We start from the raw sequence: 20,876 nt of genomic DNA on the forward strand, positions 1-20,876 counted from the left end.
AGCAGGGCGTTCGTTCTGTTCTTGCTCAAGTTACATGCAAGGTAAATATTTGTTAATGTCTAAATAAGTGGGCTAATGAAAATGGCTGTTAGGCCCAGCTCTGCCCTGTTGATATGGTGAATTATGTACATGAGAGAAAGGCAAGCCACAATGGACATCTGAATGGATGGGGGGCAGGTGGGAGGGAAGAAACTATTAATAGATGAACAAGAAAGGGCCATGTGGGGTAAGTCAGGAAAATAACTGTGTGACATGAAATAAATCATTCAGATTTGTAAGTCTATCAAGTCTAAAAAAAGGCACGAAGTTTAATTTGAAGGAATAACATTACATAGAATTATACAAACTCAGAAATAAAGGAGGTTGATCCATGAGTTGAAAGGAGAAGGAAGGAAGGAAGGAAGGAAGGAAGGAAGGAAGGAAGGAAGGAAGGGAGGGACAGACCAGCATACTGTAGTTAAAAACATTAAAAGACTGAGAAAAAATACATTAACATTGATGAAACTACGGTGGAAGCTTTTCGGGGCATGCCCTCCGCATGGGATGAATGTTTCGGGGCAGCACATGATGGAAGGACAGGATCTCCCGGATCTTGTCCTGGCAAATCTTGTTTGCTGCTACCCCTGCTTCAAACTCTCTGCGTTCCTCTTCCTTCTGTGCCTCCCGGGCCTGCTGCTGGTAGGACATTTGCATCTGAAGTTGCTTCCTATACTCCTGGGCCAAACTGGAGCGCCTGTGGTATTAGAAATGTCCAAGTGCAAAATTGTCAAAACAAGCGTTTGTATTCAAGTAGGGCATTACAATTACAATGTAACTTTTGAAGCCAAATTAAAATTCCCATTAAAATCAGGGTAAGGGGGAAAAATAGATGGAAAACTCAATAATGTATTTATTATACAATGTAATTAAGATAAAGAGAACAAATATTGATTTTAGGGAGGGTGCTTCTGGCCCACTCAGAATACTTCCTGCTGTCTGGAATGAGTCCTTGGCTTCTCTCCATCTCCTCTCCCACTCTTCTCCAAGGAAGAAGTGACTTTCCTGCTGGTAAAACCAGGAACTGGCTAGTCTGTTTATCAAAGGGCCACAGTGGGAGAGAACTGGAGCAGGTGGGCGCTGTGGGGACTGGGTGGGTGAGTGTGCCTCATTCTGTTCAGTATGAACTACACAATTTCCTCCCTACAGAAGCCATATTTTAAACATAGAAACCACATTTTAAATTTTATAGCGTGATTTTTTTTTATTTTTTATTTTTTTTTTTTTACTGTGGTAAAAGACACATAATGTAAAACTGACAACTTAAGGATCTGTAAGTGCATAGTTCAGTAGCGTTCAGGACATTCACATTGTCGTGAATCAGATCTCCGGGATTGTCCTCTTGCAAATCTGAAACATTATACCCATTAAACAGCAGCCTCCTTTTCCACCATTCAATTTGCTGTGTTATAAATTTGACTACTTTAGGGATCTCATATAAGCTAAATCACATAGCCCTTGTCTTTTTGTGACTGGTTTATTTCACCTCACACTACGTCCTCAAGGTTCATGCATGAGGTGGCATCTGACAGGACTTCCTTCCTTTTACGGCTGAATAATATCCTGCTGCATGTATATATCACACTTGGTTTATCCATTCATGTGTTAATGGACATTTGGGTTATTTCCATCTCCTGGCCATTGTGAATAATGCTGCTATAAACATGGCTACTATGCAAATATCTTCTTTAAGGTCCAGCTTTCAATTATTTTGTATATATATACCCAGATATTGGATTGCTAGATCACATGGTAGTTATATTTTTAACATTTTTTTTTAAAAAGCTAGTGGGTTTTTGTTGTTGTTGTTGTTTTAAAGATTTATTTATTTACTCAGAGAGAGAGAGAGAGAAAGGCAGAGACACAGGCAGAGAGAGAAGCAGGCTCCATGCAGGAAGCCCGATGTGGAACTCGATCACGGGTCTCCAGATCATACCCCAGGCTGCAGGAGGCGCCAAACCGCTGCGCCACCGGGGCTGCCCTATTTTTAACATTTTGAGGAAACTTCATACTGTTCCATAGTGGTCATTTTACAATCTAGAAGCCACATTTTCTATTATCAGCTCTCATCAGAAAAAAAAAAAAGCATGCCTATGCCTCTGCGGCAGATTCCATTTTGTAAAGATGGTCAGTAAGGTCTCCCTTCCCATATGTTCTTCTGCCATGTGACCCTCTATTCCCCTTCTGTCTCCATCTCCTTGAATCTGGATAGGCCCAATGACTATTTTTATGACCAATAGAATATGACAAAAGTGATGCTATCCTGTCCTAGGGGTGGCCCTTACCTGGCCTGGCTTCCTGTCTATTGGAACTCTCCCTGTCAGAACCAGCCACCAGACTGTGAGAAGCCCCAGCACATGGAGAGGCTCTAGGAAGGTGTTCTGGGTGAGAACACCACGTGAGTTCCCTGGCTATGGTCTGCACATACTGCCAGCTAAGTAGTTATCTTAGGTGTTGAGGGCAGTTGAGCAGTCAGAAGAATGTAGCCCTGGTCAACATCAGACTTGAACCACACGAGGGACCCCATAACTCACTTTAAGGCACAACTTTTAAGCTATTCTGTTATGCACCTTTAAGTAGCTATGATACCTTCCACATGTACTTGTTTTTCTTCTCTCTCAGTTGATTCAGAAGTTGGGCAGGGAAGCATGTTGCTATTCATCAAATCATCCCCCCACCTCCACCACATCTCCAACAATAAACTTTTTAAAAATGAGAAAGACCTCCAGAGCAGAGACAGTAGCAGAAAGTCAGTAGGGTGGTCCAGAAATTATTGTTAGTGCCCCCAAACTAACAATAGGCTCAGTTATATAAACCATACTCTTTCTAGAATGAAAAGGGCTTATTTCTATGTACCACGTAGGTATAAACGGGAAGGGTGACCAGAGGAGCCCAGTCTTCCTCTACCACACTGGTCATCTGAATTGGGTATCTTAGTCATTGGCGGAAAGGAGTGCTATGGTCCAAGAAATGTTGCATCTGCCCATTTCCTCCCCAGAGCCTGACTCTGGTGATCAGAGGGACCCCTGTTAGAGGAGGGCAGGGCTATTTCCAAAGCGCCTAGAACATTTCAGTTTTTCCACCTCAGTGAAGCTACAAAAATTCTCCTGAAGACATTTTGCACAGACTCCTATCCTCATAAGCCATTTATGCTGCTTTGTTTCAGTCTATTTCATGGGGAAAAATAGTCTTCTTGGTATTTAACTAAGATTTAATGTGAAGGACTATTTTTTTAATTGTTTTTAATTTATTTTATCTTTAAAGACATTTGTTTAATGTCTATCATCACAACGTACACAATAGCAACAAAATATAATTTTACCAAGATAGTTGATGCTTATTTTTATATGAAATTTTGTACACTGACTTGAGCTTTTAAGACAAAGGTAATACTGATGTAAAAAAATGTCAATAATACATGAGTGATGGCACATTGTCCTCTCTCTACGTCAAAAATTGCCCCCCCCCCTTTTTTAGGTAAAGAAAACAAAATCATACCTTGCAAAATTCTCCTTCTCTACACAATTAAGCTCTTTAAAACCTTCATTTATGCGTTCCTGTTCCATAGCACGCTCCTCCTGTTCTTTTGCCTTTCGTTGCACTAAGAAAGACAAAAGTAATTTTTGGTAAATGATTTTCTTCAAATAAGACATGCTGGTATCCATCTGGACATCAATGCCATCCTGTAGGCAGAACCTACAATAACTGGACTGTATCTTAGGTCAATAAGGTGGAAGTAGTCATCTTCATCAAGGCAAGAAAAGGGTTTTAGGTCCAAACATGTATGATCTACACAGATTTTTTTTTAAGATTATTTATTTATTCATGAGAGACACAGAAAGAGAGAGAGGCAGAAACACAGGCAGAGAGAGAGAAGCAGGCTCCATGCAGGGAGCCCAATGCGGGACTCGATCCTGGGACTCCAGGACCACGCCCCAGGCCGAAGGCAGGTGCCCAACCACCGAGCCACCCAGGCGTCCCTACACAGATTTTTTTTCTTAACCATTTTTCATTGAAAACCTGTGATCAGACTTTTTCTTTCTTTTTTTTAAATTTATTTTTTATTGGTGTTCAATTTGCCAACATATAGCATAACACCCAGTGCTCATCCCATCAAGTGCCCCCCTCAGTGCCCGTCATCCAGTCAGCCCCACCCCCACCCACCTCCTTTTCTACCACCCCTTGTTCGTTTCTCAGAGTTAGGAGTCTGTCATGTTCTGTCTCCCTTTTGATCAGCCTTTTTCAAACCAGGTTACCACCATTAGAACATTTCTCACCTTTCTCTTCTTGAGGACAAAAAGTTGTGTTGTCATTTATGCTAACAAGAGAATTTATTTATGACAAAATAAATATTGGAAGGGCAGCCCCGGTGACGCAGCAGTTTAGCGCTGCCTGCAGCCCAGGGCGTGATCTGGAGACCCTGGATCGAGTCCCACGTCAGGCTCTCTGCATGGACCCTGCTTCTCCCTCTAACTGTGTCTCTGCCTCTCTCTCTCTCTCCGCATCTCTATGAATAAATAAATAAAACCTTTAAAAAAAAAAAAGACCTTAGCTAATAACATATAAGATTTCTGTAAATTAATTTTTTAAAGATTTATTTATTTATGATAGACATAGAGAGAGAGAGAGAGAGAGAGGCAGAGACACAGGAGGAGGGAGAAGCAGGCTCCATGCCGGGAGCCCGACGTGGGACTTGATCCCGGGACTCCAGGATCGCGCCCTGGGCCAAAGGCAGGCGCCAAACTGCTGAGCCACCCAGGGATCCCTGTAAATTAAATTTTAAAAACATAAGCATCCAGTAAGGCGGGGGCATGACAAAGAAAACAGAGTTCACAAAAGAATAAATACAATTGGGAAATATACATCTGAAATGTACATATCTTTGGTCCCCAAATTCATTTATAGGAACTTATCTTAAATAATCATGTATGAGCCAAAAAGAACTATGTACAGAGATAGTAACCTGCGATGCTAAAATTGTAGCAAAAAGATTCAAGACAATCTTAAGGTCCATTAGTTGTACTTAGGTAAAATAAATCATGGTCCATTTTTATAATGGATATCTAGGCAGCATTACAAATTTTATAATTGGAGAAAAATGACCTTGAAAAATGTTTATGGTAAGTGGAAAAGGCAGACTGTAAAACAATATATTCAACATAAATCCTAATTTCCTATATACATAGCAAAAATACAGGATGTTGTCAATAGTAGCTATTCCTGGGTGGTAGAATTATGGATGATTTTGTTTCTTTGCTTAAAAATGGCCCCAGGGGATCCCTGGGTGGCTCAGCGGCTGGGCACCTGCCTTTGGCCTAGGGCGTGATCCTGGAGTGCCAGGATCGAGTGCCAGGATCGAGTGCCAGGATCGAGTCCCGGGATCGAGTCCCACGTCGGGCTCCCTGCGTGGAGCCTGCTTCTCCCTCTGCCTGTGTCTCTGCCTCTCTCTCTATCTCTCTCTGTCTCTCATGAATAAATAAATAAAATATTTTTAAAAATGACCCCAAATACCTAAATTTTCCACATTGTCTCAATATATTCTAAAACATGCATCATGGGTAAATAGAAATTTTTTAAGCTTATAAAAGCTTTTCTGCTCATTTTCTTACAACTCCACCTAATACAGGCTTACCAATTTTCAACAGCTATTATCATTCCTGGAGTGAAAAATCAACGAGCGGAACCAAGATGAGCTCTCTTTTGCAGAGACAACTAGCATGAAATCTAATGGTGCACGAATGGTAAATGTATCCATTTACTCTTCAGTTCACTGAGTTGGACGTGGAGTGGTGGAAATCTGAAGGTGACAGTTCACCCCTCTCAACAAATATTTCTTTTTGTGACCAAGCACTTTTTGGAACTGAGGGCATACAAAGGTGTGCTAAGACAGGGATGTGAGCGGAGCAGCCTGGGTGGCTCGGTGGTTTAGCGCCACATTCAGCCTAGGGTGTGATCCTAGAGTCCCAGGATCGAGTCCTGCGTTAGGCTCCCCACAGGGAGCCTGTTTCTCCCTCTGCCTGTGTCTCTGCCTCTCTTTCTGTTTCTCATGAATAAATAAATAAAATCTTAAAAAAAAAAAAAAACAGACAGGGATGTGAGCAAACCACAGTGAGAGCCCCAGAAAGAGGATTTATTATGAATACGGGGACATATTTGAGGAATGAGATATGTGAGCTGGCCCTGAAGAATCACCAGGATTGCTCAAGATCAAAAGCATCGTAAGCAGAGAAAACTGCCCAAGTGAAGGTATGCAGGTATGGAGACACCTATGGAAAGCAAAGAGAGACAGATAAAAGGGAGGAGGGGTGTGTGTGCTGTGCCCTACTTTCTCACTCTCCTTTATAGTCACCTAGGGGCACAGACCACTCAACGGACATACCATTCCTTGAACCTTGAGAACATCTCCCACGTGATTGCTCAGAATCTGCGAGGATATAAAACCCTTCACACGTTTATCCTCCAAGTATTAAATTAGATAAGTTCTGCAAGGCAGGGGTCTTGCCTTAAGCCTTTTTACATCCTTCATATCATTTTACATATAATACCTACTTATTTTGGTTGCTACTTAAGTTGAATTCAGGCCCAACTATATTATTATTATAATTCATTTTCTTACATTTTTCCTGAATTTGAAGTTTTCTTGTGCACATGACCTCATTCACAAGTTGTCTCCTTGCCTCCTTTTCAAGTCTCAGCTCCTTGTCCTTCTCAGCCAACTTCTTTTCCTTCTCTGTCTCTAATATTCTGTCCCGTTCTTTCTCCTGAGCTCGCTCCTCTTCACGCCACTGCACCACATACTGACGATATATCTCCTGTTCTCTTGCCATCTCTTCCTACACAACAGAAGAATTACTTCACGTTGTTAAACTTGTAGGTGTGATAACAGTATGGAGGACAAGTTTTAAAGCAATCTTTTAAAGCTCCAATTCTAATTTTTTAGAACTACATACTGACGCATTTATAAATGAAATATTCCACCTAAGGTTTAGCTCAAAATATTCAAGAGTGGTGGCAGAATGGCCATTAGTTGGTTGTTGAAGCTAAGGGAAGGACATATGGGGGTTTGTTGTGTTATTCTTTGTATGTGTGCTTTATAATAGACGCTTGAATAAGTTATTTCAAACACTTTCCCAAAGTGTTTTTAAAGCAGTTCCCAGATAATTTTCAATTATAACAGCTTTATTTTCATTTAAGAAGGTTATGAAATTGTAACCTGATAAAAATCAGTACTGATAAATCAGTACTACTATAATAGCCCTGTTTCTGACTAGAAGATGGTCACTTGCTACTATAAACATTCTCAGTCTTAGCTATATTTTGGAATCATCCAGGAGCTTTAAAAAATACCAAGGGCTGAATCTCACCAAGAGACTCTGAGCAAATGAATAACTTTTAAGTTCCCAAGTGATTTTAATGTGCAGCTAAGGCTGTGAACTGGACTTTGTAATGCTGGCATTTTCAGTTGGCTTCTCTGTTGTTCATGGCATTATACCTGTGCTGTTCCATCCAATCTCTAACATCTTCAGAAAATATCATAAATGTGGGGGAGGACCGGCAAGGTCTGAATTGTACACTTAGAAGGTCTTGCATTTATAGTCTCATACTTGGGAATAAATTTAACAAAAGGAGTGTAAAACTTATACTCTGAAAACTAAGAAACTGAAATAACAAATGGAAAGACATCCTACATTCATGGATCAGAAGCCAGTATTGTTAAAATGGCAATTGTCTACATTTGGTCTACAGACTCAAAACAATCCCTATCAAAATCCCAAATGGTTTCTATGCAGAAATCAACAAGCTGATTCTAAACTCATATGGAAATAAAAAAGGGCCAGTAAAGCCAAAACAATTTGAAAGAGAACAGAGTTGGAGGATTCACATTTCCTGATTTCAAATTTACTGCAAAGATATATAGATATGTGCTACTGGCATAAGGGTGAACACATAGACTAATGGAACAGAACCCAGAGTCCAGAGATAAACCCTCACATTCACCATCAATTGATTTTGACAAGAGTACCAAGACAATTATATAGGGTAAGGACAGTCTCTTTAATAAATGGTGCTTGGACAACTGGATAACTACATGCAAAAGAATGAAGTTGGATCTCTACCTCACACCATACACGAAATCTAACTCAAAATGGATCAAAGGCCTAAATCGGGGAACTAAACCTATAAAACTCTAAGAAGAAAACAGGACCTTCGTGACCTTGGGGTAGGAACAGATTTTTAGATATAATACTAAAAGCACAAGCAACAAAACATAGATAAATTGGACTTCATCAAAATTAAGACTTTGGTACTTCAAAGGACACCATTAGGAAAGTAGAAAGACAATCCACAGGTTGAAAAGGAATATTTACACGCAATTTATGTGTAAGGGACTTGTACCTAGAACATATAAAGAATTATTACAATTTAATAAAAAAAAGTAATATAACCCGATTAAAAACTGGGAAAACAACTAGAATATATTTATTGAAATTTCAAATAGATTTCTCTGAGGAAAATATATAAATGGTCAATAAGCACAGTAAAAGAAGCTCAAATCATTAGTTACTAGGGAATGTAAATCAAAACCACAACAACAGATCATTTCAGAAACACTAGGATGGTTAAAAAAAAAAAAAAAAAAAGACAGACAACAAGTGTTAACAAGCATGTGAAGTCAAAACCCTCATATACTGCTAGTGGGAATCTAAAATGGGGAAGCCACTTTGTCAAACAATTTGGCAAGTACTTAAAAGCTTAAAGTCACCCTAGGACTCATTAATTCTACTCCTAGGTATCTGCCCAAGAGAAACAAAAACCTATGTCCAAACAAAAATCTACACAAGAATATTCACAGTAGTATTACTCATAATAGCCAAAAATGCAAACAAATCAAATGTCCCTAGACTGACAAATGGATAAATGAAATGTGGTACGTCCATCCAATGGAGTATTATTCAGCCATATAGAAGAAGTACTCATACATGTTACAACATGGATAAACCTTGAAACATTATGCTAAGTAAAAGATCCAGTCAAAAGGTTACATAGTATATAATTCTATTCATAATAAAGTCCAGACTAGTAAATCTGTAGAAACAGAAAATATATTAGCAGTTGCTTAGGAATGGGGGTAAGGGATGGGGAAGAGGGAATAGAGAGAGAATAAAAAAGTTCTAAAATTTACTGTGGTGATGGTTGTGCAGTTCTGTGAATATACCAAAAACCACTGAAATGTGTATTTGAAATGGGTAAGTGGTAAGTTATAAGAATTATACCTTAATGAAGCTGTTAAAAAAATAAAATGATCTAATGGAGAACAAAAAACTCAATGCCAAGAAAAAAAAAAAAGAAAGAAAGAAAAGAAAAGAAAAGAAAAGAAAAGAAAAGAAAAGAAAAGAAAAGAAATCAAATAATCCAATTAGAAAATGGGCCAGAAGTACGAGAAAACATTTCACTGAAGGAAGATACACAGATGGCAATAAGCACATGAAAAGTTGATCAACATCATTAGATATTATGGAAATATAAAATAATAAAACAATGAGATAGCACTACACATCTATTAGTAGAGCTAAAGTAAAGAACAGTACCATCACCAAATGTTGGTGAGGATAAGGAAACGCTGAATCATTCATTCATTGTTGGTGGGAATGTTCATTTTTGGTGGCATGGTAAAACTACTCTGAAAAAACAGGTTGGCAGTTTCTTAAAAAACTAAACATGCAATTATAATTGCCCTTCAGGGCATTTTTCCCAGAGAAACAAAAATCTGTGTTCACAGAAAAACCTGTACATGAATGATTATAGCAGCTTTACTGATAATAGCCATAAATTAGAATCATCCAGGTGACCTTTAACAAGTAAATGGTAAAAACAGACTGTGGTGTACTCATACCATGAATACCACTCAACCACTCACAAGAAAAATACACTACTGATACATGCAACAACCTGGATAAATCTCCAGAGTGATGCTGAACGAAAATGTCAATCCCAAAAGGTTACATGCTATAGGATTTCATTTATATAACACTATTGAAATGACAAAATAATGGAAATGGAAAACAGATAAGTAGTTGCCAAGGGTTAAGAAGGGGATGAGGACAAGAGGGAAGTGGATGTGACCATTAAGAGGGAAACATGAATCTTGGTGACGGGAATGTTCTGTATCTTGACAGTTCAATGTCAATATCCTGGCTGTGATACTATACTATAGTCTTGTAAGACATCATAGAGAGAAACTGAACTGCATGTGAATCTACAATTATCCCCAACTAAAAAGCTTAATTTAAAAAACAGTAACAGCCTCTGGTTTCCAATCTGGCACAGAAAGAGCTTAGAAGTTGCCACTGGCATTCTAACAACAAGCAAAAAGCTAACAAACTTAATAAATCAACAATCTTAAGGGTGCCTGGGTGGCACAGTCAGTTCAGATTCCAACTCTTGGTTTCGGTTCAAATCGTAATGTCAGGGTCTTGAGATCAAGCCTCGATTAGGCTCACTATTCAGCACATGCATTCTTTCTCTCAGAAATAAATCTTAAAAAGAAATCAACCATCTTAGAGAAGTGGGCAAACCCCTGCCCTCAAATTGGAGAGACTGACAGGTAAATACAGAGTCACAGCTTACCATAACAGAAACCTATGAGCAGAAACTTCTATGGGAACCAGTGCTGGGGTATGAAAACCTGTAATTGTCTACACTAGAGGCTTAGTGTAGACACCAAGAGTTAAAAACTCTTAGGGGACTCAGTCATTGAAGGGTGGGGGAGACCACACTTTTGTGAGTTTGACCTCTTGAAGCTCCACCAGGTTCTCTTAGTGAGTATCAGAGAAAAAAATCTTTAATGTTTCCTGCAGCAGGAGAAGAAAAGGAATCATTTTGAAATACACCAGAGCATCCTATTCTTAGGTTTGCTCTCAGGAGAAACCATTTAATCAAAGCCTAACCTGCTGGAGTTTTATCTAAGCCTAACCTGGGAGAAGGGCAATACTCAACTCCAGGACCCCTGCACCCTACCATGTGGGGGAAGGGAAACACCATAATCAAGGATTCCAATGATAAGAGGAGCGTCCAGATCCAAAAGCACCAGGCTCTCCAGAGGTGGAATTCCTTCCTTTGCTTGCATGGATTTTTATCGCTGGGAGCTGACCTCATACTTCTATTGCAGTTATTACCACAAAGGCTCAAAGCCAGCGGAACACACTAGATGAGGCCTGCCTGACTCTTTCTCTCTAAGACTGGTATGGTCCAATGGGCCTAATACTTCTCCGAGCATAGCAACCCAGAGGACCTAGATTTCATTTCCAATCTTGAAAAGGCCCCAACTGTCCCTAAATCCAGATGATTCTTCTTACTGGAAGACCCTCTCCTAAATTAACAGGGCATACTCTTCCACTTTGTGGGGACCTCCCATACTATTCAGGAAGCCCTGGCAGGAGTAAACTTGATGTTACCCCGCAAAAGAGACATGTAACCAGACCCCCAGATTTTATAGTACCAAGGCGGCTCACAACACCAACCAAGGCCAGCCTTCAGGTGCCAAGCCCTGTAACCACCTTGCAGAGCGACTTTCCCACCTCCTGGTTCTGGAGCTCCCATGCCAAATCTGTCAGGAAAGCAATGTCTAGGACATTTCAAATAGCAGGGGGTCTTGCACTGGCAGCTCCACCAGTGGGGGTGCCCAACGATTTTATAATGGGACAACCCTGAAGTAAGCTCCTCTCATTAAAACAAGTGATTACCTCACTATCGAGCCCAAACCTAATGTTCCAGACACCTTTAAGGAGTCCCAAGACTCTGTCTTTCCCAAACAACTTCCCTGACCTATAGGCTTGGCAGTCTCCCAGGGAATTACCCCAAGGACCTGGCAGTTCCTTTAAGCTTGTCACGCCTACACAATTGGCCATCTCAACTCCAGTGGCCCACAGGGACAAAGTCAGATAACCAGACATTCTTGGCTCTATTAGACACAGGAGCCCAAGTCGCAGTGATTCTAAACTCAGGCGTGGATATCATGCATTCCTTTGCAAGGTGCACCTCTGCCAACCCAGTGGAGCTCACTGAGATCTGCTCAACTAGCAGTGGAGTCCATCCTTGTAGTTCTGCTCTGAGCCAGGTCTCTAGTATCTACAGTTGACCTGAACAACACAGAAATGCAAAACTGGTACAGCCACTTTGGAAGACAATTTGGCAGTTTCTTAGAAAACTAAACATATTCTTACCATATGATTCAGCAACTATACCCCTTGGTATTTACCCAAATGAGTTGAAAATGTACAGCCACCCAAAAGCCTGCACACAGATGTGAACGCAGCTTTAGTCATAACCACTAGAACTGGAAGCAACCCAGGATATCCTTCAGTAGGTGACTGGACAGACCATGCTCCATCCATACAATGGAATGTTATTCAGAGCTAAAAAGAAATGAGCTGTAGAGCCATGAAAAGAAATGGAGAATATTTAAATTCACAGCACTTGGTAAACAAGCGACTCTAAAAAGACATCATACTACATGATTCCAAATTTATGATGTCCTGGAAACGGTAAAACTGGTCACAGTAAGAAGGTGAGTGGTTTCTAAGGGTTTGGAGTCAAGGAAGAGAAATGAGTAAAGGCAGCACAGAGGATTTTTAGGCTAGTGAAATTACTCTGTATGATATTTTCATGGTGGCTACATGTCATTTGACATTTGTTCAAACCTGCAGAATGTACATCATCAAGAGGAAACCTTAATGGACTTTGGGTGATAATGACGTGTTGATGTAGGTTCATCAATGGTAACAAACAAAAGGGTAACAAACGTCCCCCTCTGGTTGGAGGATGTTGGTAGTGGGGGAGGCTCAGTCACATGTAGGGGGCAGGGAGCACACGGGAAATCTCTGTATCTTCTGCTCAGTTTTGCTCCAAACTTAAAACTGCTCTAAAAAATAAAGTTTACTTTTAAAAAGAAGCCAAAAAATAGAACCTGTATAGGAAAAGCACAACACCCTGAAGAGTTCAATACAAATTTCAAGGAAACAGCCTGTCGAATACAAACTGGAATGTTTTTCTCTACTCTCTGCTTGGCAAAACTTTACATATCTTTCAAGCTCCAAGTCAAATACTACTTTCTGAAATGATGTCTTCCCCAGGTTCCCAGCACACTTAGTCACTCACTCACTGCCATCACAGGGCCAACCTCACGATATATGAGAGTTCTCCAAATTCAGAGGGTGTCAGGATCCCCTGGGGGAGCTTGTTAAAACAGATTTCTTGCCCCTGCCAAGATTTGATTTGGAGACTGATTCCAGAGGTGATAAATTTCTATTTCTAACATCCTCTCAGATGATGCTGATGGTCTGCGGACGACGCTTGAGAGCAGCACAGTAGGTTCTACATGTGGCTAGCTCCTGTTAACACTGAAAGATGAGCAGGCTATCTCATCCAGCACATGGTAGGTACTGAATAAACATCTTACTCTTTTTTGCTTCTTTTTATCAGCCTCTTCCTGTAAGTCTTGAAGGGCCTTTTGCACAAGCTTCATGTTCAAGTCCTGCTCTTCTCTGTATTCCTGCTGAATATACTCTATCTTCTCCAGGAGGGCTTTTTGCAAAGCAGCCCTAATTTCCTGTTTTGTCTTCTGTTTCTTTAGCTTAGCCTGTTCATTCTCAAGTTTCACCTGTGCTTTGTCATTTTCCTAAGGTAAAACACAATAATGAAGATGATGTATCAGTACAGTTGGACAAAACAAATAAGTTAATGCATTTCACTTAAGAGATTGAGAATTGAGGGTTTCTTGGAGATATACGCATCTGAATTTAGAGGGACTATGAGATAGAAAACTTGCCTTTTCATTGCTGAGTTAGCAACAACCCTTTGCTCTGTGTATGATTCTGAAATAAACGGTTGTGGAGTTGAAAATGCAGAAAAGTATAGAGAGAAATGACTTTCAATCCTAGTACCCATCACCCACTACCACCCATTACTAAGCAGCAAGAGAAGCCCCAAACTGGAAATGTGCCATTAGCTACATATACTAAATGAAATCATACACATTTTTTTTCTTTAAAAGTACTCCCTCATTCCTCTCATTTTTTTTTTTTTTTTTTATCTTTTTGACCCTCTGCGCTGACTTAATTGCCTGGCCAACAGGCAGCTTTCACTGGGGCACCAATGCTGTCGGGCATTGTGAGTTGGTTAGAAAATCTGGGTATGGTATAAACTAAAGCATTAATCCTTCTGCCAGAGGCAGCTGAACAGTCAGTCCTGGAGGGATAAGTACTTGTCCAGGTGGGACAAGAAAGGATGTGGCAATAGTGAGGATGGTATACAATTCCCAATGTGATTTATCCAAGACTCACAATAGCCACGATCACCATGATCACTGGTTTGTGAAAGGACAGTTATAGGCTAGACTTTCCTATTAATGCCACGAACAGTAAATCCTGAATTGTGAGAGTTAAATGAAAATGTGAAATTCCTCTGCCATCTCTAAGGAAAAACAATGGCTATCAAAAATGAAAGCCAGTGGAAGAGCACATTTTTTTAAAAGTAAGGCTGACTAGGATCCCTGGGTGGTTCAGTGGTTTGGTGCCTGCCTTTGGCCCAGGGCGTGATCCTGGAGTCCCAGGATCAAGTCCCATGTCCAGCTCCTTGCATGGAGACTGCTTCTCCCTCAGCCTGTGTCTCTGCCTCTCATGAATAAATGAATAGAATCTTAAAAAAAAAAAAAAAAAAAAAAAAGTAAGGCTGACTACACTAGGAGGAAGCAACCAGCTAAATCCCCTGACTATGAGACATGGGAGAGATGGAATGGGACAAGGGAGAAGTGTTCAAGATTAACAGACCTAGGAGCAGTTTGCCGCATCTTGGTTTCTCCAGGTTAGTTCTGACTGTGCACCTGCTGTGCTGATATAATGAACCTAACGTATCCCTTTCCACCTCAGTTGTGCCCTGATTTGAATAAGAAACAGTCACCCTTTCTAAAGAGACTATAAGAACCATGTTTGGATTCTGATATAAATATCAAATAATTCAGATAATGATAGAAATATGATGCTGATTTTAGATGATGAAACGGAATCACAGTTAATTTTTTTAGGTCTGACATTGGCATGTGTAAGAAAATATCCTTAATCATGTCAGGAGGTGGGGGGGGTGGGTAGATGGGTTTGTTGTACTCTCAACTCTGTGCATTTGAAAATGTTCATAATAAAACATTAAAAAGGCTGGCATTTATATGACGTCAAAATCACAAAATAATAACGATAAAGAATATATCAGTGGCTGCCAGGAGTTAGGGTAGAGGGAAGTTATTAATTACAAAGGAGAAGCTTCAAAGGAGTTTCTTTGGATAATGGAACAGTTCTGCATCCTGATTTTGGTAGTGGTTATTAAAATCTATACATGTAGGGATCCCTGGGTGGCGCAGCGGTTTGGCGCCTGCCTTTGGCCCAGGGCGCGATCCTGGAGACCCGGGGTCGAATCCCACATCGGGCTCCCGGTGCATGGAGCCTGCTTCTCCCTCTGCCTGTGTCTCTGCCTCTCTCTCTCTCTGTAACTATCATAAATAAATAAAAATTTAAAAATAAATAAATAAATAAAATCTATACATGTGATAAAATTTCACAGAACTGTACATCTTCCCCCAAGGACCACATGTAAAAACTGGTGACATCCAAAGATTTTACTATATTTAAATAAAGAATAACTTTAATTGAAGGTATTATACCAATGTTAATTTCCTAGTTTGTTTTGTTTTGTTTTCAAATGAACTTATTTTTGCATGTTTATTTTGTATTCTGCAATTTTCCTGAATGTGTTAATTAGATTGAACAGTTTTGGAGTGCGGTCTGTAGAATTTTTTCTGTATAAAATCTTATCATCTGCAAATAAAATTTTACTTATTCCTTTCTAATTCAGATGACTTTTATTCTGTCTCTTACCTAAGTGCTCTGGTTAGGACTTCCAGAGTGGTGACAGTGAGTACCCTTGTTTTTTTCCTGATTTTATTATTTTTTTAAGATTTTATTTATTTATTCATGAGAGACACAGAAAGAGAGAGGCAGAGACATAGGCAGAGGGAGAAACAGGCTCCATGCGGGAAGCCTGATGTGGGACTCGATCCTGGTACTCCAGGACCATGCCCTGAGTTGAAGGCAGATGTGCTTAACTGCTGAGCCACCCAGGTGTCCCTTTTCCTGATTTTAGACAAAAAGCTTAAAACCTTTCCCACTGAGCATGATGTTAGCTATGGGTTTGTCATTCATGTGTTGTAACTATGTTGAGATACCTCCTTCTATACCGAATTTATTGATAATTTTTAACATGATTGGCTTCTGAATTTTTTCAAATGTTTTTCTGCATCTATTGAGATAATCATACAATTTTTGTTAATTTCTTGGTATTTATAGTTTATAAATCTATAAATATAATAAATACAAAATGTTACATATATATGTGTGTGTATATATACATATTTGTTATATGTATTATATATGTGTGTATATATATACATATTTGTTATATGTATGTATATGTTATATATATGTATAGATATATTTGGTTACATAAGGGTATACAGGAACTCTACTATTTTTGCAACTTGTGAGTCTAAACTTGTTTCCAAAAAATTTTCAAAAAATGTTTTGAAAGGAAGGTAGAAAGAGAGCCAGGCATGGTATAATGAAAAGTAAACACTTGGTCTTTATCCCTGTGTCCTGGTACACAGCTTCTAAAAACCCTTGAGCTCTCTCAAGTGGTAAGACTATCTTGTATCCTCATGTGATGACTGATGGCTGTAGGCTCTACATAACTTCAGGGCAGGGCTGGTGACCAGAAAGACTGGACCATATGATTAGAGGGTTGAAACTTTCAGTTCCGGAGGGATCCCTCTACCTCCAGAGAAGAGAGAGGGGCCAGAAATTGAGTTGAATCACCAATGGGCAATGATTTAATTAATCATGCTTATATAATAAAACCTCCATTAAAATGCCAAATGGAGGCAGCAGGGTGGCTCGGTGGTTGAGCGTCTGCCTTCGGCTCCCGGGATCCTGGGATCGAGTCCCACATTGGGCTCCCCTCAGGGAGCCTGCTTCTCCCTCTGCCTGTGTCTCTGTCTCTCTGTGTGTCTCTCATGAATAAATAAACAAAATCTTTAAAAAATAAAATAAACACATGGAGGTATTGGGCACATGGTATGCCCAGAGAGGATGTGCAAGCTGTGTTTACTGTAATGCCCCCCCATACCTTGCCCTATGCATCTCTTCTCTTTGCCTCTTTTACAATAAACAGGTTATAGTAAGTAAAGCACTTTCTTGAGTTGTATGCGTTATTTTAGTGAATTATCAAACTTAGGAGGAGTTATGAACTTCTCATAACTTTTATTGACTTTGTAGCCAATGAAGTGTGGGAACCAATTTGGACAGAACTGTGGGTAACCTGAGGACCCACCACTTGTGAGGGGCCTCTGGAGTATAGGCAGTCTTGTGGGATGGAGCCTTTAAACCTCTGGAGTTTAATGCTAGCACTGATACTGAGCGTCAGAATTCAAATTGTAGGTCACCTTGTTGGTGTCCATGGAGAATTAGAGAATTGGTTGGTGTGAGAAAAAAAAAAACAAAAAAACACCACACATTTGGTGTCAGATGTGCTGTGGGTAAAAACGGCTCACTACGTATCTTACAACAGAAGGAATCTGGGGCCACCATTTCAATTTTCTTAGAGAAACTAAAATATTTAAGACATGTTCCACTTAAACTCTCCAAAAGAGAACAGTCTCAAACCCAGGAAGGTTTTTAGGGTTCTGAAATATCTTACCTTTAGCACTTCTTATGGTTCTAAATTTCAATACTTGGGATTTCCCAGGGAAATATACATTTTTCCTAAATTTGGTGGTATTAACGTTATCAGTTGCTGGAAGCTTTATATTAAAATTGCTACTTTTTTTTAGTGCTTTCATACATTTTCAGTGACAGTTCTAATTTCTCTATAGTAGGGGCAACAACCTTGCTGGAACAAAATGCTTCATTTTGGTGGCTGCAGTGGAAGGGCCAACTCTAGCTGGTGTAAAGCACTTGACATAGGATTTAATCCATATCAGAGAATGAGGGGATGTTGCCAAATTACCACTAGCTCTCCATGGTACTGCCTATGATTATCACATTTCATACTCACAACAAAGACAAGTGGCGTTTGCCTTATTTTTTAGATAAAGACACCAGGTCACAGTAGTGAAGTAATTTGCCCCCTGCAATAGGATGGCACTGTTGGCTGGACTTGGCCTTGGAATCTAAGACTCTGACCAAGGTCTGTTGCCCTGTGAACGAGCCAGGCCATGAGGCAAAGCGCATGCTAGCAGGCCTGCAAACTGTGTACTATAACCAATAAGTGGATCATCCCGTGACAAGCATTATAAAAGACCCACCACAAAGCGCGCCTCCTCCTCCTTCAGCTGCTGTTCGGCCTGCCTTTGTGCTCTAATGTTGGTGATCTGGGCATTCAGCCCCAGGCGTGTATTCTCCACTAGCTCTTTCTGCCTCCTCGCTTCTTCCACTTCTCGCTTTTCCTTGGCTAATCGGTCTTCCTCCCAGAGCTTTGAGAACATCTCCTCTTCCACCAGTTTCTGCCTTTTCAGCTCTTCATTAAAAGCTATCTGTGCTTTCCGCTCCTCGCACACCTTCTTCTGATGGATACAAAACAATTTGGTTCGGAGCTCCTCACAGCGTTCCCTGAAAGGAGAATTTTTAAAAGGCAAAATCCAGCCTTTTGTGAGACATTGCTCTCTTCTAGGCACACACCTGCACAGTCAGACACTGAAGGCAGAGAAGTAAAAGGACTGGATGTAGGACACCAGAGCTGAGAGAACATGTGAGGGCCAGCGGGAAGGCAGGCATCATGACATCACAGACAAAACACAGGCACTGGAAGTCAGGCCCAAAAGGCTTTGAAACTGAGATCTGACATTTCTGTGTGACCCTGAGATCAAAAGCTCGACCTATCTGAGCCAGTTTCTTTATCTGCAAAACAAGTCTCTCCTTCAAGGTTCTGGTAAGGATCAGAGAAAATGGATGAAAATATCTGGTAAATAATAGAAGCTAAATAAATGGTAACTATTATTAATACTGTAGAGGAACTAGAAGAGGCATGGGTCCCTGTAACAGACAAGTAAATTGAGGCTTTGGTAGGAAAAGGCCCCACATGCCAAGGAAAAAGCTAAGGGTCAGCATATCATGGTGAAGCTGCCCCAATGCCCCTGGATTTCTGGTGGAATCCCTGCCAGAGCTGAGAAAATAGCTCAAATGCTGCCTTTTCACACCTAGGCTTATGCCACCATTCCAGAAGAGATGCTCTTTCAGTAAGTCTTTAGACCTCATCCTTTTTTTCAGTCTTAGTGATTCAAATTTCCTCAAATGTTCTTCCTTGTTTTTAATTTAAGGGCTGTGATATTCAATACTGTTTATACTTTAGAATTACTTAGGGGTATCTTTATAATCCTACTCCTCACTTCTTCCCTCCACTACTCCCAGACCAAACTTGTTCAATCAGAATATCTGGAGGCAGGATCCAGGCATCTGTATTTTTTTTTTTTTTTTTTTTTTTTTTGGAGTGCCTCAGAAACTTCTGGCTCTTTTAGATAAAGAGCCAGAAGTTTGAGAACCTCGGATTCAAAGCAACATTAAGTCTTCTTGGTTTCATCAAATTCGGCACCAAGAAGCTGAAATTTGAGAATGGTCTTAGTAAAGAACTTCAAAGAATTTTAGCTTCTAAGGCTTAATAAAAAGGTTGATGTCTAAAATTGCAAGAGTGGTCAAAACCACAGAAATTGACATTTATCAAATACTGTTGAGTATTGTTCAATGTTTGATGAGGACTAGTCTTGTTTTCCTAACTAAAAGGGGACTCTCTGTGAGGGCTGGGACTCAGGAACATATTTCAATAAATATATTCCCCACAGTACCTACCCAATGTCCGTTAAATAATTGTTGGTTAAATTGATACATAATCATGCTTATTAGCAAAATAATGATAACTGGCAGTTATCTAGATTCTGTGGAAAGCTCAAAAAGATTACAGAAGCTGAAATTGCTATGTTATCAAAAAAACAAAACACTTTAACATTGAAAAATGAATTCATCTATATAAAATTCATCAGTGACAGTCTATCAGAGAATTGGCCATGACAACTAATTAAAGTCCTTCCCAATCCTATGACTTATACTCCAGAAAAGTTACTCAATTAATGAAACTCTGAAGCCTAAGAATAACAAGTATGTCTTATGATATTTTTGCTTTAAAAAAAAAAACCATTCTAATTACAAAACTAATACATGCAGAAAAACTGGAAAATATAGAAAAGTATGAGGACACTAAAGATATGCTTAATCCCTCTACCCAGACATAACAGCTTGTAGCATGTTAGTGTATTTCTTTCCAGTCTTGTGTATGTGCATTTTTACTAGAATTGGGGTCTTTCTGTATATCTATATACCTATACTGGTATCTCCTTATATCTTAATTTTTCCACCTTACACTATTTGGGGAATGTTTCTTCATGGAGTCTTCTTAAAATAACCTCAAAACTTTGCTATAATTTAGTAAGCTATGGAATAGAGGCTGGAACCTATAAATATACCAATTTATTGAAATATTTCCTTATTTGATGAACATATAGGTTACTTCTGATTTTTACTATAACGTTGCAATGAATACATCTAAATGTAGCTCCTTCTGCTTATCTCTGATGATTTCCTCAAGGTAATTTAATTCCCTTCTTTAATATAAAATGTGTACAAAACTGCTGTAAGGCACTTGATGATGGCTGTTGCCGAGAAAGCCTGAATTAACATTATATGAAGGTA

General features: G+C 39.7%; 1 protein-coding gene across 1 annotated transcript in view; it reads right to left on the minus strand.

The window, feature by feature from the left end:
* Positions 1–283: 283 nt before the first annotated feature.
* CFAP53 (cilia and flagella associated protein 53) overlaps positions 284–20,876 on the minus strand; it is a 36,340-nt gene continuing 15,747 nt past the window's right edge. Inside the window, exons 4-8 of the mRNA XM_072828623.1 lie at positions 18,443–18,746; positions 13,496–13,714; positions 6,653–6,869; positions 3,535–3,637; positions 284–733 (exon numbers count right to left, since the gene is read on the minus strand). Coding sequence (XP_072684724.1) covers positions 505–733; positions 3,535–3,637; positions 6,653–6,869; positions 13,496–13,714; positions 18,443–18,746 — 1,072 coding nt within the window. The 3' untranslated portion in view covers positions 284–504. The remainder of the gene's footprint in view (positions 734–3,534; positions 3,638–6,652; positions 6,870–13,495; positions 13,715–18,442; positions 18,747–20,876) is intronic.

This window comes from Canis lupus, chromosome 6 (assembly GCF_048164855.1).
Source record: "Canis lupus baileyi chromosome 6, mCanLup2.hap1, whole genome shotgun sequence".
NCBI lineage: Eukaryota > Metazoa > Chordata > Mammalia > Carnivora > Canidae > Canis > Canis lupus.